Source organism: Mytilus californianus, unplaced genomic scaffold, assembly GCF_021869535.1.
Source record: "Mytilus californianus isolate M0D057914Y unplaced genomic scaffold, xbMytCali1.0.p SCAF_11, whole genome shotgun sequence".
NCBI lineage: Eukaryota > Metazoa > Mollusca > Bivalvia > Mytilida > Mytilidae > Mytilus > Mytilus californianus.
In genome coordinates, this window is record NW_026262593.1 from 44,361,152 (window position 1) to 44,384,515 (window position 23,364).

At 31.7% G+C, this 23,364-nt stretch overlaps 1 protein-coding gene across 2 annotated transcripts in view; it reads right to left on the reverse strand.

Moving 5' to 3' along the window:
• Window positions 1–11,170: 11,170 nt before the first annotated feature.
• The window catches only part of LOC127720143 (rho guanine nucleotide exchange factor 10-like), a 68,814-nt gene continuing 56,620 nt past the window's right edge, over window positions 11,171–23,364 (reverse strand). For both annotated transcript variants that reach the window (XM_052226606.1, XM_052226605.1), the window contains 6 exons: window positions 23,206–23,318; window positions 21,224–21,486; window positions 20,433–20,608; window positions 14,670–14,812; window positions 13,246–13,420; window positions 11,171–12,296 (listed from right to left, as the gene is read on the reverse strand). In XM_052226606.1, the coding sequence (XP_052082566.1) occupies window positions 11,311–12,296; window positions 13,246–13,420; window positions 14,670–14,812; window positions 20,433–20,608; window positions 21,224–21,486; window positions 23,206–23,318 (1,856 nt within the window). In that variant the 3' untranslated portion in view covers window positions 11,171–11,310. The remainder of the gene's footprint in view (window positions 12,297–13,245; window positions 13,421–14,669; window positions 14,813–20,432; window positions 20,609–21,223; window positions 21,487–23,205; window positions 23,319–23,364) is intronic.

Here is a 23,364-nt window from a genome sequence, read left to right on the forward strand (position 1 = left end):
GTCAACCCTTGGTGTAAACTGGAAGTCTCGTTATAAAAGGACCCCACTGGAAATAAGTTTTACTAACTTTTGTGGGTCATCCTAAGATATTAGGCTACAGTGTAAAATCTAGTCAAGTTAGATTTCACTCATTTCTAATCTAGTCTAATCATATTATCAAAATATCATGAAAATTTTCATCATTTTATTTTTTATTTCTTAATTCAAAATTTTTAGTAAACATGTATATCATTTTAGTGTCTATAAACTATGTCTAGTGCTATATCTGTGTCTTTGTAATATTTTGTATCTGTCAAATTCATGCCTTTTTATCTTGAATAAATATATATATATATAATCTATGGTAAAGAGTGGCGTAGCTAGACAAATGCTGAAGATGAAGCCCAAATCGGCAGGGGTCTGGGGGCCGCTCAAGGCCCCCAGTGGGTCAAGGGCAAAGCTCTGGTTAGGGGCCAGGGGGCGAAGCCTCCGGAAGCTCCTGGATTTAGGGTTTTAGACCCACAAATATTAACTGGAAATATTGAATGTTAAGGTGTCGTCAAAAGCATTTTTGTTTGATACAAGTCAGATAATTTTGTGAAAAAATATATATTGTTCCTCAAAGAAACTGTAAAAACCAGGAGATTCCAGAGGGGTAAAAAAGTTATGTTTACTAAGACTAGTATAATAAAAACCACACCATTATGAATTGTTTGGAGATGGATTGTACACAATATATTTAGTTTAATACAGTGGGTACCCAGGTTAGGGCAGGGCTGGCGCCTTCAAATTAGTTTAACCCCACCACATTCGGACGGTATGTGCCTGTCCCAAGCCAGGAGCATGCAATTCAGTGTAATGGTTGTCGTTTGTTGCTGTGTATCATATTTTTTTTTCTATCATTATTTTGTACATAAATCAGGCCGTTAGTTTTCTCGTTTGAATTGTTTTACATTTGGCATTTCGGGGCCCTTTTTAGCTGACTATGTGGTATGGGTTTTACTCATTGTCGAAGGCCGTACGGTGGGTGATCTATAGTTGTTAATTTCTGTGTCATTTGGTCTCTTGTGAAGAGTTATCTTATTGGCAATCATTACCACATCTTTTTTTTTTTATATTGATGGGCAGCGGAATACAACTTACGAGGTCAACTAAACAAAAATAAACTGACGAAGGTGATGGCTCATCCTTGCCTCTGGTTGTATTAAAGCTGAGCAATATTTATGATACAACATTATACATGATTCTAAGTTTCCTGCCGTGTTTGTCAGTGAATAAACAAAAACAATTGTCTTGTTTTATTTAAAAAATACAAACTCAGTAGGGTATTTGTTCGAGGAACATTTCACTTTGTAGATACAGCCGGTCGAAACCTTATGTTTGGATATGAATTATTAAGAGAGTCAATCTCTCTCACCAGTGACTTTAAACAAAAAAGGCAAGCCTCCAATCCTGGTGCACATTTTGTGCCTTATATGTGCATAACAGTCAATAACTTTATCAATGGGCGTCTCCTTGTATGCGTGACGGATACATAGCCCCGAAAGTCGTTCGATTGTCATCATAGAACGCAGATACGTTTTAACCCGGTGCATGACACTGAAACTGCGTTCAGCTGTGGCATTGGTCACAGGCATTGTCAATTCTGCGTTGCATTGTAACTAGCAGAACACTTCGCAGACACAATATTCGTCTGCTATAAAAAGAGGTGAAATAAAGCGCAGGTGATGGGAACGAACGCCGGGAGTCTGAGAAGTGATATCGACTCGTTAGTTTAAACAATATTTTATTTTCAAAAGTGCACAAAAAACAATTATACAATAGAAATACAGGGATTCGGAAACAAGAAGAACTTAAAGGTGTCAGACCACCAATTAAAAATCCCTATCTGTTCAACCAAATTTTGCAATTTTCACAGCTTTCTAAATATTTTACCTTAAGTTTAACTTCATAGAAACCAGGTATATTCTGAATTGTACATGCATCACCTTTCTACATGCCAATTTTCAACTCATGTTTAAAATCTTCTAAGAGCGAATTGCCTTTGGGAAAATAACTACTCCAAAAATAACCCTGGGTTTTCTGGAAATCTTAAATTAGTATACTATTTAGCGCATTAATCCTGAATTTTTAATGCAAACTCATAGACAAGTGAATTTTGGCTCAAAATGGTCTAAATATATTTCTTTTTCACCAAAAGTTTCATTTCTGCAAATTTGTTGGTTAGTTTAAGTAAACAATGACATCAAAAGAACTATTTTGTGTCAGAGTAGGGCTACTTTTACATACGTTCTTAATTGGAGGGAGTAATTGGTGGTATGACACCTGAAGAGCCAAAAAAATTGCTCAGAAATCTTTTGTTTTGCTTTATTCTTAATCCTTAGTCAATTTGTAGTTAAAAACATCCTATCTGAGCATAATGTAACTTATATTACAAATTTCACAGCTCAATTTAAACTGACTGTAATGTATGACTTTGATAGAAAATACTTGAAAATTTCATTTTGGACTACAGGAACATAAACTTTAAATATCAAGATCATTGTTTGTTGATTTTTCCTTGTTTGTTCTACTGCTTTAAAGACTTTCCACAATTTTTACAATGAGTTTAGTAAAAAAATCCAAGGTATTGAAGAGTCAAGGAATATTGACCCCCCTTTTTTCACCTGGTGTCAGTAATGGGACTATTAATTGATCAAAAGTGCAGTCATGGTCATTTAACTGTTTTTATTTACTATCAGTTAATAAAATTTAAGATATAAAACTTTCATTTGAGATAATAAATGGGATTTTTGTGAGTTTATGCAGTGTTTACATCAGGCTATGTTAGCTGCCAAATACATGGTATGACGCAATGATATAAGGTGTAAAAATCAAATAATTTCATTAAATCTTCATGATAACAATTTTTTTATGGTATTAAAAATCCTATGTTTTAATGTTTAACACCACAGAAACAGCTTACTGTGCATTTATAACAATTTAGGAGATTTTTTTTATATGAAAGCATATTGTCAGGGTGGGAAAATCTAAAAATAGCACAAATTCAGGTTTAAGGCTCTAAATTTGCAATATGTGACTATTTGCATAAAAATGATTGAAATGTGGCTACTATCATTTCAAATGATCAGTTAAGACAAAAAATTCAATTGTTTTCTGATTTTGGGGTTTCACCGCATTTCGCTTTAAAGGTGTCAGACCACCAATTAAAAATCCCTATCTGTTCAACTAAATTTTGCAATTTTCACAGCTTTCTAAATATTTTACCTTAAGTTTAACTTCATAGAAACCAGGTATATTCTGAATTGTACATGTATCACCTTTCTACATGCCAATTTTCAACTCATGTTTAAAATCTTCTAAGAGCGAATTGCCTTTGGGAAAATAACTACTCCATAAATAACCCTGGGTTTTCTGGAAATCTTAAATTAGTATACTATGTAGCGCATTAATCCTGAATTTTTAATGCAAACTCATAGACAAGTGAATTTTGGCTCAAAATGGTCTAAATATATTTCTTTTTCACCAAAAGATTCATTTCTACAAATTTGTTGGTTAGTTTAAGTAAACAATGACATCAAAAGAACTATTGTGTGTCAGAGTAGGGCTACTTTTACATACGTTCTTAATTGGAGGGAGTAATTGGTGGTCTGACACCTATATAAATCCGTCTCCCTATATCGACTCGTTGACTTCTACAAATTTTTTTATTTAACCGCACAGCGCCCATTTCTCTTCCCCTTCACTCTCTCTCACATCCCTCTAGCTCCTTTTTATTTTATTTTTTTTATAGGTTTTTTTTTGTTGACAAAACGATGTTGAAGCCTTGGCTTCCAAGCTTCAGCCGAGCTACGCCACTGGTAAAAGTTCAGCAAGTCCATTACTAGAGTCTAGTAATGGACTTCTGGTTCAAGTGATAATATTGAGATAACATTGACAATTTTTACAGGTGCAAAGCAGGTTTGACAGCAAACAAAAGACAGATGACATGTGAAACCCTTTCTAAAAGGCTTGTGTGTTTATGATTAATCAAGAATATTATTTGTAGTGTTTAGATTTGAACTATAGCGAGTGACTATCATTCTTGATTTGTTAGTTCTGAAATCTTGAATTTTGAATTCTAAAATATAAATGATCATTCTCGGCTTTCGTACATTTGTATGTATTTGGATTTTCTCATAAAAGCAGATAAGAATTGTTTTTCTATCTGCAATATCAGTGTATCAAAAGTCACAATATTGTGTGGTTTATTAAAATCTCAACTTGAAGCAAGACAATCTGATAGGCAGGATATCTTTAGAAGGCAAAAATATTTAAATGCAAGGTTCTTTTATCGTTTTCATTTCGTTTAAAGCCTAGTGTGTAGTGAATAAACTTTTTAATGACATTGTTAAGAGTTTTGGCCAATATAGAGGAGGGAGTTTATGAGTTTGAGTATCCCTTTGGTAACTTTCGCCTCCTTTACAAGAGTGTACATTGCAATCCATCGACCCTTCCTTTATGCTGATGTAATAAGTTCCATGAAAGAGTCAAATGTAAATTGCTGACTACGGTAATAGAATAATATGAAACATCTGAACACAATTTTACCAAGATAATATTTATCTCCGCACCTTTATATAAATTATTTATTGTCAATCACAATATTCAAAGAATTTTAAGAACAGATCATCCCCAATGATCAACTGGGGTATAGAAATGTCATCATCCCTGGACTTCTCCCTTTCGTCAGTAAAACCTTTGCTAAAGCTGTTTGGGTGTGTGGGATGTAAAAATATGAACATGATGAAGTCATGTTTATTGAGAATAGATATATGATGCTCTGTGTAAGGTAACTGTCATGCTCTTTGCATATTAAAGATTCCTTGCAGAAACTCTGAGGGGTCCATATGTGACCTGTTGCAAGGCAAAATTTCTACCCCTATTCAAATTTAGGGTAATAATTTCCCACCCTTCGTCCTGGTTTACCTACCTAATGCATTAATTGTTAATTTGTTCTCTTCCTGAATCTGCATGAATTATTTGTCACTGGACAATCAGCAAACAGGTATCAATGAATGATCTACAAACCGACTCATCAAAGAGTTGTTCCTACACATTTCACTTATGTCGTCACTTAAATGATGTCCAAGTTAAATTATGTGATCAAGGCCTAATTTGTACTCACTTTATCTGAAAGACTTTATTCCAATGCTTAACACATGTAGCTAGTAAGGGTATCATACAATGTTTTATTATGGGGGAATTAATTATCAACAGGGCCAAATAAGCCCCAAAATAGTAAGACAATAAAAAAGTAAGAAAATTATTTTTAAAAATTTTATTTCAATTATTCAATTTACATAACAATCAATGATTTTGTTTTATGAAATATATTTATATTGACACTGCAATAATAGAGATCTTTATATGAATATACATGCTAAACTGATAAATCAACAATGATAAAAATATGTGTTAATGGTAAAATTAAAATAACTCATTGTAATGTCATATTGACAAAAAACACCTTTAAAAAGAAACTTTTATTCTGTTTTTAGATTTTTTGAAACTACAACTTTAATCTCACTTTATACAAAGATGAAGAATCATCATTTTCTTTAAATATGAAAAATATAATTATGATTAATGGACCAGTAAATTAAGGTCTTTTGATCTAGGCCCATATTTTGGGATAGTTCATAATTATTTCGATGTAACCTGTGAAGAAAGTTCACTACGATATCATAATTGCCTCACATCAAACTTCTTTAAACCTGACACTTAACAAGGATCCTGACTAATGGATGGACAGATATTATACAATTATAGCCTTTGTATAGGGTCGATACGAGGTTATATCGACCTAAGAGAAGCATATTGACTGAGGACAAAGTCTGAGGTTGATATGCTTCTCTAGGTCGATATAACATTGTATTGACCTCAACCAAAGGCTACAATTGTTATATTATTAATCAACAACTATTGCATGAACAATGTAAAATTGGGAATTTCTAGAATGTATCTTTAGTAACATGCTGCATGCCCTGTGCAATATGCTATTTTTGACCTACGAAAAGCTAAACACAACAGTATTGTCATTCAATCTAAGTAAATACAGATGTACATGTGATCAAGTTTTAATCCTTAAAAATATTCTATTAATAATATACTGAAATACTATATGTGCTATTGTTGATACTGGTCAGGAATAAAAAATTATGCAATATTCATGCTACTTATCAAACAACATATTCATTAATCATTTTTTAATCGTAAGATTATAATACAAAATATTTATAAATCTAACAGTAAAAATAATCATTAGTATATATATATGTATCACAGTTTATAGAAATAAAAAATATTTGTTCTTTACAATTAAAACTATGTCAAAATATCTCTAAAAGTAACAAAGTAAAGATATAACAATTTATATAACTAATATATTATTGCCTCAAGAAAGAAAAAAAACACATGTAATTGCTTTCAGTATCATACCAGTACCTAGTTACTATATCTTATAAGTGGAATTCTCATGATTGTTAAAACTTGTTTCTTCCATAATTCTAGAATTAGATACTTCATGAATTTATAAATGACATATTCAACCATTTATTAAATTAATTAGTTCTGCAAGAATGTTTCGATTCTAGCAAAAATAAAAGTGCATTCAATTATTGCATTCTTTGTTCATCCTGTTGCATTTTGGCATCAATAAAAACAATGCATTGGTTTTTTTAAGACATTCATAAATTTTATTTTAATTATATATTTTTTTCAGTTTTTAAGCACGTTTACATGAAAAGTCTTAAATTAATGTTGCTTTTTCTGAAATACACATTATACGAAAAAAAATCTCCATGAAAAAGGACCTTTAAATGATACATAACAATAAAACAAAATTGAAGTCAATGGCACTAAAATCAGATATAACTAATAATGACATCTTTGATCAATCCTTAACTTTGTTCTTCATGAGAATGGACCAAAAACATCTCTACATGAAAAGATTTACATCAAGGAAAAAAGAAAATGTCATAATCAATTTAATCAAGACTAGATAATCACTTCTACCTTGGTTCCTAAAAATTTGCTTGTCCTTTTAGTGTCTTGAATTTACTTCGAAGTGATGACCACTATTTTAACAAAGATCCTTTGGAGGGTTAGGGTTTATTCTAAACAATTTGCAACTTAATCATATGTGTGTCAATATAATTAGTACCAAGGTACAAATTCATTTTTTTTTTACTCATCAAAATTTGGAATTTGTCCTGTTTTCTACAATATTAACATTTTCTAATACTCATATCTGAGAAAGAACAACACATAAAACATACTTTTGTTCTTCAATTTTGATAATACGATATTTTTTATTGACCCAATTACCAATTACTATAAGGCATCTTTGAAAAATTGATACCTTAATGCACAATTCAATAGTTGCAGCAATAAATTATAAATATTCATAAACATCAGAAAAGTCTCCGAAACACTTAAAACAACCTATTCTCATGGAAGCTAAGAAAACAAGTGAAACTGCGAGCTACTGCTCACTGATGATACCCCCGCCCAAATATTTCGGTAAACGGGAAGTTGTTGAGTGATGAATCTGAAAACGCATCACATGGTATAGCTGACTTATATAAACCCTGAAACCAAATTTCAGAAATCCTTGTATTGTAGTTCTTAAGAAAAATGTGATAAAAATTTTCAACTTAGCTATCATGTGTAAAATGATACAAGTGTTCGGTAAACAGGAAGTTGTTGAGTGATGAATCTGAAAACGCATCACACGGTATAGCTGACTTTTATAAACCCTGAAACCAAATTTCAGAAATCCTGGTATTGTAGTTCCTGAGAAAGATGCAATGAAATATATTCATGGGATGGAAGGACGGACTGACGGATGGATGGACTGACGGATGGACAGACAGAAGTAAAACAGTATGCCCCCACTTTTTTAAAGTGGGGTATAATTAATAAATAATTTTTTTTGGGACTAATGAGAATGGGACAAGAATACCTTAGAAATTGTAAGTTATTGAAAAACTTGTGATTCAAGATCTGTTTCTTTAAATTCTCATAAATCAATCAAACCAAGCCTTATATATCTACTTCTTCCTTTAAAAATATTGTAAAACTAAACAAAAATATGCTTATAATGATGAAGCATAAAATCAACTATAAATCACAATAAATTAATTAAACTTCATAGTTAAATATTTTATTTTTAATATCCTTTGATATCTAGATAATTAAAATATTTACATATTGAAATTTTGATGTTGTTGAAATATTACAACATATTTACATGAGAAAGGGTTGTACTCTTTCATTCTCCTAAAAAAAAAAACAACAAAAAAAACATTTAACCATAAAGGGATGTTTCCAAGCTTTCCTGAAATTTTAAAATAAAAATTGTCACAGAGACAGGAATCTGCGAGACTTTTCTTGTCTTCATGTCACATGTTTCTTTTTGGTTCTAAATCTTAATGCAATCTTCCCAAATTTAAACAAATTAATAACAATTGTCCATGAGGCAAGCAGCTGACAGATTATTATTGCCTTCATGTCTGAGTCTGACACATATTTCTTTTTGTAAATGGGGCCTCGGTGGCCGAGTGGTCTAAGTAGTTACTACTGTAATCACTAGCCAGTCAACACTGAGGTTGTGAGTTTGAACCCCGCTCGTGCGGGTGCACTCGACTGCAATCTTAATTGACTAGGATTGTCAGTTTTCCTATCGAAGGTCGGTGGTTTTCTCCAGGCACTCCGGCTTCCTCCACCAATAAAAACTGGCCGCCACGAAATAGCCCAAAAGCGGTGCTAAAAAGTGGAGTTAAAACACCAAAAATCAAAATCAAATCAAATCTTTTTGTAAATGATGCTAACTTTAATGGCAAGACTCAGCATATAAAATCATGTAGTTATTTCAATTCACGTGAAGATATAGGCCAAAAGCTGATGTAATTTCTTTTACAAATTATTAAATATTGATAATCTATCAAGTGCCTCTCGCCAAATCAGATACTTTTTGATGAACGTAAAAATTCAAATCTCACTGAAGCATTATTATCTATTTATAATTAGGTGTACTATTCTAGAAGCTAGAATGCTAATGTAAAGTATAATGAAATTCCTGAAACTCTTAGACAGTCCTTTAGGCACAACTCGTATGAAAAACAAAAAAATATTTATAGCATATTTACAAGTATTATCAAAAGTCTTTAGGAATGATATATTTGTCTTTAAAAAATTCATCAAAAAATAAATTAAATCTGAATGGAATGAATTATCCAATAAATAACTTGCAGCTACAATACTGACTATGTACAAAATCTTGCCAAATAAAGCAAGCGTTTACGACAGTAAACCTCGGTTTAAGTACATCACTCTTTTAAATCACTGATACGTTTGTTACAATCAATTTTTAAAAATATTTTCTAAACTTTCAAGTAACACAGATTATTTTAATTTCTGTTTCAGAGGAATGCTTGAAAAGCATTGACAAAATTCCCATTACAAATGCAATACTGATTTAAAGAGTTATCCACTTTAACCTCAGTTTACTCCCTTTACTATAATTAATTGCACAAGAAAAGCTGTTCATGGAATGTTATAGAAATTTTTAATTTCAAGTATATCTCAGAGAAAGTGTTTGCAGTAAAGCTGTCACATGAATATTAAGTAATAAATTTCATAATTCAGAACTATTTACATATATATATATACTATATACATATTCATATATATATATATATTCATTATATTCTTTTGGAAACCACTAAATCATTTTAATGAAAACCTCAGAAAGATGATGCACAATGCAATTAGCATTACAGATTCTATGAAAGTTCATTAAATTTGGACACTGGTTTAGAAGTTGTGTATTTTAAGTATGGATGGGCAAACAAATGGACATAATTAGACACTGAATACTTCTGCGTTAGTAAGACATGGTATTACATATATAACATATGGTTCATAGCATGACCTCAATAAAAAGGCACAATTTGACATGAATATGTATAATAGTGTTAATCCAAAACATATATACATAAAAGGTTTTTATTTTTAACATATTTCAACATTTAAAAACATTTTTTCAGTTATTATCTGCAGCAATGTATACATACTGAATAACAAGTAAATCAGTAACCTCTATGGTTATTGGTAAGGAAATATATCCAATAATTATAGTGTATGGTGTAATCAATTTAACAGGTGCATTCAAAGACTTTACAATCAATAAAAAATATAACATAAGAGAAATTTGTGATAGTCAATTTGGGATTCTTTTAATAGAAGAACAAAAAACCGACACTGAGAATTAAAACATCGTGTCAATGATATCAAAATTTACAAGTTTTTATGGGATGGAATCCTACAAAATATTACTATAATTAGAGAAAAATTTAACCGATCGTAAAGCTATTTGTTAGTCAAATTAATCTGCACATGGTCAACAATTGAGAATTGAAACAAAAACAGAAAAGTAAGATATATCAGTAATATGGACAAGATTTTAAAAAAATCATTTGTAAAAGGCGAGAGTGAACACGCTTAAATATATTGCCTGCTGTACTGATTATTACTGAATAGTCTTGTTATTTACATCACAAAAATATAATACTTATAAACCACTTAAATGAGGTCAAGGTCATTTGAATCCTTTTTGCCTGATATGTCCATCTGACAATAGGTTAAATATTTAGTAGACCTACTACTAACAATAACTGAGAAACTGGCCTAATCACGAAATTGAGCACTTTTGATGAAACCCAAATCTAGGTCAAGGTCAACTGAACCCTGTCAGACAGACATGCACAGCTCTCAATAATGTATTCCAAACACATAATTGTTGAGTTATTACTTAAAGTAACTGTGAAACTAAAAATTAGTTAATGAACCATCAAAAAAAGATCAAGGTCTGGTTAACTCTCTCAGGCACATGTCTACACCTCACAATGGTTATGTGTACCAATATCTATTACTCATGATAACTGAAAATATTGTGTGATGAGGTCAAGGACTGGGACCTGTACCAGACAGAAAAATTACGACAATAATTTGACTGTTTACACAGTGTGCATAAATTTGCTCTTCTACCTTCTAAAATAGGAAGTTTGTACAAATAGTTCAGCCACCTAATAAGCATCCCTGCATGCAAGAAAATAATAGGAAAAATGTCAAGGTCAAAGAAAGTAGAACAACAGACAGTATTTATTGAGAATAATCACAATTCATAGAACTCGATATAGATTATACCATTATAACCAGAATCAACTCTAATCTTTATGAAAAATAATACTAAAATAAACCTTTTCTAAGCAAAGTTTGTATCTATTATCAAAACTTATAAAGCCATATTATTAAGGCAGCTTCCAAATTCTTAAAAGCCGACGAAGATTTTTTTCTCCAATCAATGTAACCATCCCCTCCCATTACAATCATAACAGAGTTACATCCCCTTTTTGATAATGTATCAAGGGCACGTAACTTAGGCTCATCTGTTGACACTCTGACTGAAGCATGTTTGGTGTTCCTGTTTTTGGAACTTCCTAGTTTAAAAGAGTTGAAGGAAGGTTTCCTCATAGATGATCTGGTTTGTTTTTCAATGACTGGTTTGACCGGGGCTGTCATGGATTCGTTTCTCATCAAGTCTCTGTAAACTTCGTTGACATCGTCTTCACCAGTACCAATAGAAGGATCTAAATTTTTCATTATATTTTGTCTTGAGGCTAATTTTGTTGGGTATTTTAATGTTTTCCCTCTATGGCAACTCACTTCAGCAGTTTTGGAAGGCAACAGTTTTGTTATATCATCTGCTGACCTTGACAATCTGTTTTCCTTGTTAACGCCTCCTAAAGTCTTGTCCCCTGTTTTTGAACTTTTTGGAGGTTTTTCAGGTGGAGTTGGTTTATGAGTCATTTTTATATAGTCTCCTTCCAATGAGATTTGTGATACTGTTTTTTCCAGATCACTACTGGAATGGCGCTTTGATTCATATTGCTTCAAATCAGCCAATGGTTTCTTGTCAGATTCCACATTAACTTGTCTTCGTAAATCAACAGTACTGTAATCCAGTCCTCTGGCTTTATGCCACAAATTTACAGTCCCACAATAAATTGGAATTAAAAATTGCACCGGTCCATTATGGCCATGATATGACACGAAAGGCCTGCCACTTATTATTGGGACTCCATCTTTAAGGCGTGGCAGCGGGAATGTCAAAAGTATACCTGAACTAGTTCCAACCCAGAGAAACCCTTTACTGACCATCAAACTGGTGATTTCACAACTGCTTTCCTGTCCTAATGACTCGTCAGCATTTGCTGAAAATAAAAGATCAGGCTTAATAAGTGTAACACTGGTGTTTTGAACAATCTCAAACTTTTTGATCTAGATTTGAGTTTTCACTTTTTTAAATGTTTTGTTTCATTAAAAATAACAACTGTCAAAAGATAAAAATTTATAATACAAATTCTTAGGAATTTAATTTATGACAATTTTCTTCAAATGTACTTATATAATTTGGTCAAAACATATTTGATCTGCTTCAAATGTTTTTTTTTTGTTTTTAACTACAGATTAATGTTTGGGATAAAACAGTAAAAGCAGCATTCTCACTACAAGGTACACAATTTCATGTACACATTTATTTTTGAGTTACCTACCCTTAATTACAACAGACTAAAAAATAAACAGACTGATTTGACATATAACAGGCTGTTGTTTTTTTCACTTGAATTGTTTTACAATTTTGCCACATTAGACCCTTTTACAGCTGACTTTATGGTATGGGTTTTGTACATTGTTGAAGGCTGTCTGTGACCTTTAGCTGTTTAAATCCACATCATTTGGACTTTGGTGGATAGATGGCAATCATATCTCCTTATTCAATATCAGACTGTAAAGATTTATAAACTTGCAAATGTCTGACAGAGCCAAGTATGAACAAGACATTCTCAGTCAATAAGGGGCATCTGTGGCCAAGTGCTTTAAGTAGTTCATCTACTGTGTCACTAGCCTGTCAACACTGAGGTTGTGAGTTTGAACCTGGCACATAGCAAGTGTGTTTGACTCCAATTTTAATTGACTAGGAATGCTAGCTGAAGGTCAATGGCTCTCTTTGGGCACTCTGGCTTCCTCCACCAATGAAAACTAGCCATATTGAGATACCCAATAGTGCTGAAAGTGGCATTAAACACCAATTAGCAATTAATCAATCTAAGTCAATTATCACACCTCATCATGCATGTTATGCCCCCAAACCCAAATTACCTTGGACTAGAATGTTAACAGACTGAGCCACATTGATTTCCTGCATTTGTTTCTTTGTCTCTATATGATAAAGATGTATGGAAGAGCTGCCTTTGTGACTTATCCATAGTCCCACTCCAGATCTCACCATGTGGGCAATGTCACCACCATCTTTACAAGTCATTTCTATCTGTTCCTAAAAATATACAAAAATTGTCATTACTAATAATCATACATGTATGTCATGGCTACAAATATGGTCTCAATAATAGTTCATTTGAGTGCAATGAATCTTTAAAGGGGCATTAGCTATGAATTAGACAAATTCTAAATACGATTTTTTTGTTTCAAACATTTATAAAAGTGGATTATAGAAATAATGTTTCGCTATTAGCAGTCAATTTGGTTAATTTTTGGTCAAAATAAGCTAAAATATATCCCTGATGTATTATTGGCTTGCAAGTCAATAATTCAACTCATTTGAATCTGTATTCATGTAACCTTTTAATCTGACCTTAGGAGGAGAGGTGTGCATGAGTTCATCATGTGGTTCGTGTGGTTCATTCATTAATAAGAAAAGAATGTCAACATTGAAAAGTGAAACAAGGTTGCCAACAGGAATAACCATTTCCTTGACTGATCCAGCTGACAAAAATCATTCGTATTAAGGTAAAATGAAAATTACATATATTCTTAACCTATAAAATGAAATTAAACAGACCTAGAAAAATCTGATTGCATGTGCTCTCTATCTATTTATATTTATATTTATGTTTATATAAGATTATATGACTGTCGGCAGTTTACGGAGGTGATCTTGATGGATAATTGGATGGTGTCTGGTCTAGAAAAAAATGTACGAAATTCTGATAAAATTATTGAGTCTATGTATTGTTAATTGTTTCTTTTGGACTTTTTGTAATTTTGATATACGTTTCGGTAACATGAGAATTTTGGTCAAATCAGTGAACATGAATTCGACAGCTAATGCCCCTTTAAAAATAAATTTCTAAAATGCAAACTTCTGTTTAACATAATTCATTTTGCACAAGTTCTTTTGTACACTAGGTCTTATACTTAAAATTGTTTTACAAGGTAAACTAGAGGATTTTAAACTGTCTCGCTCACCTTGATCAATGTTCATCCTCAACACTCTAAAACATTTAATAGACAAAAAAAATAATTTATGATAAAAATATCTTTTTTGTTGATCTTTTTTCTGTTTGCAGTTTCTCTCTAGTTGAAGATTTTAGTAAAACTGAACAGACAAGGGACGATAGACACCAAGTGATGAGAAAAGCTATGTTGGCCCTTTTTGGCCAGTTGAGCTAATGAAAAGTAAATGAGTAAGTGAATTGAACTAATAAATACCAGTGTTAAATTAACCTACCAAATAATAAGATTCTTCCACAGGTACAAATGTATAATGTATATATTCAACCTACCAAATAACAAGATTCTTCAACAGGTATAATGTATATGTGCTGTCCACATGCAACCCAGACCTCCTCATCTAGTGTAATGATACTATTTATAGGACTGGAGGCCAACTGTACGACATTGGGGGATTCAAAATTCCATACACCTTCTGAAAAATAAAGCAATACATTAGCAAAGTTTAATGAAAACTATTTGTTAAATACCATACTACACAACAAGTAGAATGGTTCATTTCTATTATATAAACACACCTCAAGAATCAATAAAAATATTAAATTTTAATGATAAGAAAACACAATTCATTGTTTCTATACTCTCTTTTTATTTTTACTTAACCTGAAATATAATTCTTGTTTTCATTATTTCATTTTGTTCAGTTTAGTCACTCTTTTTCTTTTTTTTTTTGAAAACAACATAATTCTTGATTTGATGCAGTTTGTAACAATTGAGATCATTCTTTTCACACTGACTATGAGTGATTGTGTATTGATAAAAAATTTGCAAGAATATTCTAGAACGGTTAGAGTGACGCTACCAAAATTCAAACTTGATCTGTATTTTGTGGTAATAAGCATTGTGTATAAGTTTCATAATATTTGGATGGGACAAACTTAAGTTAAAGAACAGAAACTAAAAATTTTGCAATTTTTCCATTTATAAAGGGGCATAACTGTAGAACAGTTAGAGTGACGCTACCAAAATTCAAACTTGATCTGTTTTTTGTGGTTATAAGCATTGTATATAAGTTTCATAACATTTGGTTGAGGCAAACTCAAGTTAGAGAACGAAAACCAATTTTGGGACGTACAGACGGACAAGGGTAAAACTTAATGTCCCCTCCGCTACGGCGGGGGCATAAAAAATCATTTCTGTTTGGTTTTACATACTGCTTTTCAAGGCTTTTCAACTTTGTAATTGAGTCAGCCTTCCAACTGTCATATTTGTGTGCCATTGGTGAGTCTTATGTAAATGAAATAGACCAATCTCGAGTTGTATTTATGAAAGAGTTACACTCCTTGACCTGAAGTTAATGGGTGTAAATTACGTCATTGAACAATCGATTCTTAGTACTTCTTACTATGACTTAATGGTACAACAACCCTATAAGATGAGTAACACGGTAAAGCTGACTTATATAAACCCTGAAACCAAATTTCAGAAATCCTTGTCAAGTAGTTCCTGAGAAAAATGTGACGAAAATTTTCAACTTGGCTATCATGTGTAAAATAATACAAGTGTTCGGTAAACAGGAAGTTGTTGAGTGATAAATGTGAAAATGCATCACACGGTGTAACTTACTTATATAAACCCTGAAACCAAATTTCAGAAATCCTTGTCGAGTAGTTCCTGAGAAAAATGCGACGAAAATATTCATGGGACGGACGGACTGACGGATGATGGATGGATGGACTGATGGAAGGACAGACAGAGGTAAAACAGTATGCCCCCACTTTTTTAAAGCGGGGGTATAATAAACCTTAAAACTTGAAAAACAATACAGGTAGTTATAACCATTAAGGAAACAGAGACAACTATAAATGTGTTCTAACTTATCAACACCAAATCAAAGTACTGAAGTACTGAACATCGGATGACCACAAGTTCTTGAGGATGGTCAAAAGCACTTGTCTCAGAAAAAAACAACATATCTCTTTACCTAAAACTGAGGTTAATGTACAGAGATATATTTTTTTTCTGAGACAAGTTCGTGCGTGGATGATGACTTCAACTTCACCGTAATAACTATTATATTGTAGAGATACAAATCAGTATACACTGAGTTGTTGTTTATATTATATTAAAATAACAGTTACATATATATATGATTTGAATCCATTTGTATATCATTCTATTCTACTATTCTAAAAATAGTGCAATGCAAGTGCATGGTGGACACTTTTCTGTAAAAATTCGATTTTTCTCTAAGATTGGATACGAGTAGGCATTCATATTTTCCCGCAAAATCAATTACAGAGTTACCGGTCCTTGACGGTATTTTCACAAAACGTTCTTTGAGATATTCTTCCGCATGCTTTAACACAATTTTTCGGTACGTGTGCATTGATATCATCAATGATTTTTTACTTATATATATATATCTAACTACAAAACATTTTCATATTATTAATTTATGTTGTAAACAAAAATATTTTTATCAGTATTCATTGAAGAGATGTATTTATATCAAACGATAAGGAATGTTATTTTGCACTCGTTTATGTGCGCGTATTTATCATGTTTATAGATCGGTTACAAACCCAAAACTAATTTACATAATGGAAATCTAGGCGATAGCAATACATCGGGATGACCTCAAGGTCATCGCGATGTAAAAACGTGACAGTAAAAAAATCTGAAATGGAATAAATGAAAAACAATTTTATTGTCATTAAATCATGCAACTATTTGAGTGCTAATGAAAACAATTCAAAGAAAAAGTTACCAAAAATTTGTAAGGGTTCCACGGAACCCAGTGTATCGCCTACTTTTTCTGTTAATCGCAGGCTCAACAAAAATGAGGAAGTAAATCAATAAAAATATTCCTCTTGATACTATCTTTTGATTGTAAGAAGCTTCTGTCCAAGTTTGGTAAAATTCCAGGATAGTTTATGAATCTAATAAATGTTTAAAAACTTTAACTGCAGACTGAATGTAATGTTAACTGGAAGAAAACAAAATTTCCTTCTAGATACTAGCTTTTGATCATAAACAAGCTTCTGTCCAAGTTTGGTACAAATCCAAAAAGTATAAGAAAGTTATTAAAATTTTAGAAACTTTAACCACAGAGTGAATATGTTGTTTTCTGGCAGAAAATCTAATTCCATTTAAAAGTAAAATACGGAAAAAATGGATTTATTTTTTTTACAAAATTTCCTTCTAGATACTAGCTTTTGATCATAAACAAGCTTCTGTCCAAGTTTGGTACAAATCCAAAATAGTATAAGAAAGTTATTAAAATTTTAAAAACTTTAACCACAGAGTGAATGTGTTGCAGAAAATCTGAGTCCATTTAAGGGATCATAGATTTATTCTTACGAGGAAGCTCCGAGCATGCTCGGAGGATGCTCCGAGCATGCTCGGAGGATGCTCCGAGCTTTTTCAGTAGGCTCTTCTCTGCAGTTTATGTGAAAATAATTATCATGATCCATTAAGATGTCAATCAAATCTACACCACTTCTATAATAAGGAAAGTTGAGCATTATAGAGGAAGCTCAATTAACACCTGTGTAAACAACTGATCTATTCAAATACATTTTGCAAGAAATTATACAAATTATAGAAAAGATAAGAAATTCTTCAACAGTACTGTGTAATGCTTGGAAAGAAATCTCAAGTCTCCACAAAAAAGTGAAAGTCATTTAACAAAAAATATACAATTAAAAATTACCATTGTTTTAATAATTAGGGGCATTACTTAAACAAGTAATTTTCAAAATTACTTATACAAGTTATATTGAAAACAAGGTTGTTTCAAATATGTTGTATATATCATGAATAAGTAACTTCTGTTAATATTATTTCTATAGGTGTCCATTCATACAGGTTTTACAAGCTTTAACAAATTTTCACATCTGGTTATTTTCCCCATGCAGTATAAAACTATTTAAATCCTCCTGAAACACTAATTGCCTTTCTGATGCCACACTTCTTGGTCATAGATTGGTCTCTTGGGGCTATTAAAATAATATTTTCCTTCAAAATCTTAGAGATGAACAAATATAAATGGATGGAACCTTGTGATTTAATTAAGACTTGAAGTTATTTATAATTTGAAATATTTATCAAAAACAATTACATATGTTCCTTAAATAATTGTAAGTATACTTAGTTTTTTGAAGATGTATAAAATAATTTATAAAAGTAATATTTTTGTCATTATTTTTAAAGTAATCTCTCTATACTCATCTCAATTTGGATAAATACTTAATTTTACTTAATGAAATGATATAAAAATTCTTAAAAACTACATTTAGTCCACTTTTGACATTTAAAATAACAATTGAGATTATATCAAATAATTTAAAAAAAAACAAAAAATACCTATTAATATAAGTAACTAAAAAAAATAACTCGTTTAGTATCGCCCCCTGACTGTTGTTTGTGTCTTGATAACTTTTATGTAGCATATTATATAATATAAACTATATTTAAATCATATCATCTAATTATAAAATTTGAGAATTTTTTTTATTATAAAAAAAGAAATGATTATTTTAAAAATATAATAATTGTATATTTTTTGTTAAATGACTTTCACTTTTTGTGGAGACTTGAGATTTCTTTCCAAGCATTACACAGTACTGGTAAAGAATTTCTAATCTATTCTATAGTTTTGTAAAATTTCAGGCAAAATGTATTTGAATAGATTAGATGTTTACACAGGTGTTAATTGAGCTTCCTCTATAATGCTCTACTTTCCTTATTATAGAAGTGGTGTAGATTTGATTGACATCTTAATGGATCATGATAATTATTTTCACATAAACTGCAGAGAAGAGCCTACTGAAAAAGCTCTGAGCATCCTCCGAGCATGCTCTGAGCTTCCTCGTAAGAATAAATCTATGATCCCTAAAAGTAAAATAAGGAAAAAATGGATTTATTTTTTTACAAAATTTACTTCTAGATACTATCTTATGATCACAAACAAGCTTCTGTCCAAGTTTGGTACAAACCCAGGATAGTTTAAGAAAGTTATTAAAATTTTAAAAACTTTAACCACAGAGTGAATGTAATATTTACCGGCAGAAAAACTAAGTCCATTTATAAGTAAAATACGGAAAAAATGGAATTTTATTTTTACAAAATTTACTTCTGGATACTATCTTATGATCATAAACAAGCTTCTGTCCAAGTTTGGTAGAAATCCAGGATAGTTTAAGAAAGTTATTAAAATTTCAAAAACTTTAACCACAGAGTGAATATTTGTGGACGCCGCCGCCGACACCGACAGAATGTAGGATCGCTATGTCTCGCTTTTTCGACTAAAGTCGAAGGCTCAACAAAAAGGCAGTATGTGAAAAATTTCTTTCCACAGCAGTTACTGAAATATCTCTCTCTAGACAAATGAACCTCAAGTCTACAGTGTACCAATGGGTTTTTCTTTCTTAGAGTTTTTTCACCAGACAGCAATACATTTTAATAGAAAACCATTACAAACACACAAACTATCTACTTGCTAACCCTTTTCCCATTTCAGAAGTCATTTTACTCACTATATTAAATATCATCTTATCCTACAATCAATATTCAAATTAGTGTAAACTTATTAGTCTTCATTGTAATGGCTTCAGTAAAATTGATAATTTTTCATCTAAAATGTTCTTTATTATGATAAGGCCACCCTTAAGAAATTCTTTGTTTGATGTTGCCTACCCATGCCTCCTAGGGTTGTATAGGGAGGTAGGGATTTTTTTTTGGGCCTACAGCATAAGTCAAGAAATCAACGTTAAAGCAGGAAAAAATCTTTAAAAAATTTGAGACGATTTGTGTCATAAACTTTTTCGGGTATGCTGCTTTTTACTAATTTAAGAGGGTAGGTAGGCAACATCAAACAATTTAAATTTTATTTTTGGCCTAAGAAGTTATCAAATTAAATTTTGAAATGCAAAAACTGGTGTTCAATAATAACAGACAATGAGAAAAGTTATCTACTGAATTCCACCATTTACAGCTTTTAGAATAGAATTTTGAAGAAAACCTGACAATTAACATTAAAAAAGAGCTTTAAAGGTGTAAACTAATTTGGACTATTCTTGACCAAGACATACCTTCATTTCTGTCATAGATGACCAGTACCCCTTCATCTGTTCCTATAAATACTCTCTCTATTGTATAATGTATCTGTTGACCTATCCCATGGCAGTGAAATTTTTTCTTTGGAACACGATTCAACTTTGTCTGATCTCGTAATCCTTGTTCATTGAACACACTAAATATTAACACTCTGAAACAAAATAAAAATATTATTACCTGTAAATAGTCTTATGATTTTGAAGAAACATTGTCAAAAAGATTTCAGGTTTATTTTAATATTAACAAATGCCTAGTTGGTTGGGAATGAAAATTTATGAAAAATTCAACTTGATACAGGAAGGACAAGCAGAATAAAGGATGGAAAGAATACTGTAGAGGAAAAGACAAGAAAATATGCCTAAAATCAGTAGAGAAGGGTTTAACTCATCTGACTGATACAAAGCACATAAAAACATTAAAACACAAAAGATACGAAGTACAGATCTGAGAGTATTCACAGTTACTGAAAGCTAGTTCAAAGCCAATAAAAACCAACTAATAAAAATTCATGTGTGTAAGACTTAAATATCAATCAGTAGACATCCAATATTCCATGGACTTATTGTAAAGGGGTCATTAACAGTCAGAGAAAAACCTGACCTTGTGTACATTTTTAGCATCATTTTGAAACCTCAAACTCTCATGTTAATTACAATATTTTGTACTTTTCCTTTTACCAAGTTAAGTGTGGTATCAGCTTTTCCATTCCGTGTCCTTCACTGAATAATCATATTTGAGACTTGAGCCCATAGTGCATAGAACTTACTCTTTTTTAACCGTAGACATCCAGACAGTATCTTCCATGAAAGCATCACCACTCTCCTTGACAGCATAACCGGGAACTATTTCAACTGCTACAACTTCCTCACTGCATGCTTGAAAGGACTCCACCAATGATGGCCTTGTGTTCTGTACTGAGACAAGTGCAACCTGTGTCCTCAAGTCTGTTGTCATAACAACCCATAAATGTTGTATGCCAATATCTGAAGACCCATGTGATGCTAGATACACAGGAATAGCACACTTCATCTAAAATGAGTTGAATTAAACATTAAACTGTATTGGTAAAAATATTTACTTATAACTTATATTTAATGGGTTAAAAGATAAAAAATTGATGAAAAACATTTCTAAGATCCATATGTTTTATAGTGATTTTGTTACTGACATCTATGACATCTATTTCAATTGTTGTTGGGGCCTTGCTGGCTGAGTGGTCTAAGTAGATCATACACAGTATCACCTGCCTATCAACACCGAGGTCATGAGTTTGAACCCTGCCTGTGATCTTCTAAAATTGACTAGGATTGTCAGTATTCCTGCTGAAGGTTGTTGGTTCTCTCTGGGTACTCCAGCTTCCTCCATCAATAAACTGGCCACCATGATATTGGCAAGAGTAATGAAAGTGGAGTTAAACACCAACAATCAATCGGTTGTCTTTGGATAGTCTTCATATCATTACCTTACAGTTCATTACAGGTAGATCCTACTCATTTAAAAAGTGGTCCTTATTCATATTAAGGATGTTCTCTCCTCTTGTTTTAGAATTTTGTCAGATATTCCGAATTCTCTGGTTTTATCCATGTATTGCCATTAAATTTTTTTGCCCACTAAGCCCTAATTTTCTTTTCATAATCTTATAACATATAGTTTCTAAAGCCATATTTGAAATTGTTAAAAAATTCCTTGTTAATGTTATTTTTTCATTGATTTTAAAAGAAAAAAGCTGCCAATGTTAACTGTATGAAAAATCTAGAGAGAATCATTTCCTGCCAAATTTTCAATGGCTTATATCTCAAAAACAAGCACACCGACCCATCATTTTTTTCTTCTTTTTCAGTTCCATTATTTATATACTAACAATTTATAACAGTCTTCTGAAAAGCTTGTTATTTTGAAACAGAGTAGCAAACATCCTTAAATGATATTTAGTAATATTTGAAACTGTAAATATCTAAGAGTGGGGGATTTCATATTGTGTTTTTTGCTTTTTGCTTTTTTTTTGTGACAACATATAGCAGAATAAAAAAATAAAACAAGAATCTATTTTATAGATTGCTTAAGTTTTGGCCTTACCTTAGTAAAATATCTCGGCATATCTACATGCTTTAGTTTTGACCTTACCTCAGTAAAATATCTGGGCATATCTACATGCTTTAGTTTTGGCCTTACCTTAGTAAAATATCTGGGCATATCTACATGCTTTAGTTTTGGCCTTACCTTAGTAAAATATATGGGCATATCTACATGCTTTAGTTTTGGCCTTACCTTAGTAAAATATCTCGGCATATCTACATGCTTTAGTTTTGGCCTTACATTAGTAAAATATCTCGGCATATCTACATGCTTTAGTTTTGGCCTTACCTTAGTAAAATATCTCGGCATATCTACATGCTTTAGTTTTGGCCTTACCTTAGTAAAATATCTCGGCATATCTACATGTTTTAGTTTTGGCCTTACCTTAGTAAAATATCTCGGCATATCTACATCCTTTAGTTTTGGCCTAACCTTAGTCAAATATCTCGGCATATCTACATGCTTTAGTTTTGGCCTTACCTTAGTAAAATATCTTGGCATATCTACATGCTTTAGTTTTGGCCTTACCTTAGTAAAATATCTGGGCATATCTACATGCTTAAGTTTTGACCTTACCTTAGTAAAATATCTGGGCATATCTACATGCTTTAGTTTTGGCCTTACCTTAGTAAAATATCTGGGCATATCTACATGCTTTAGTTTTGGCCTTACCTTAGTAAAATATCTCGGCATATCTACAGGTAAATGTTTCATAAACAAAGCTGGTTGCATAGTAACATCTTCTCCAGTGCTTAACGATGTCCATGATGGATTGTTGATAGGATCTGTCAATCAAACATTTGTTAATTAGATATCAATTCAAGAAATTAT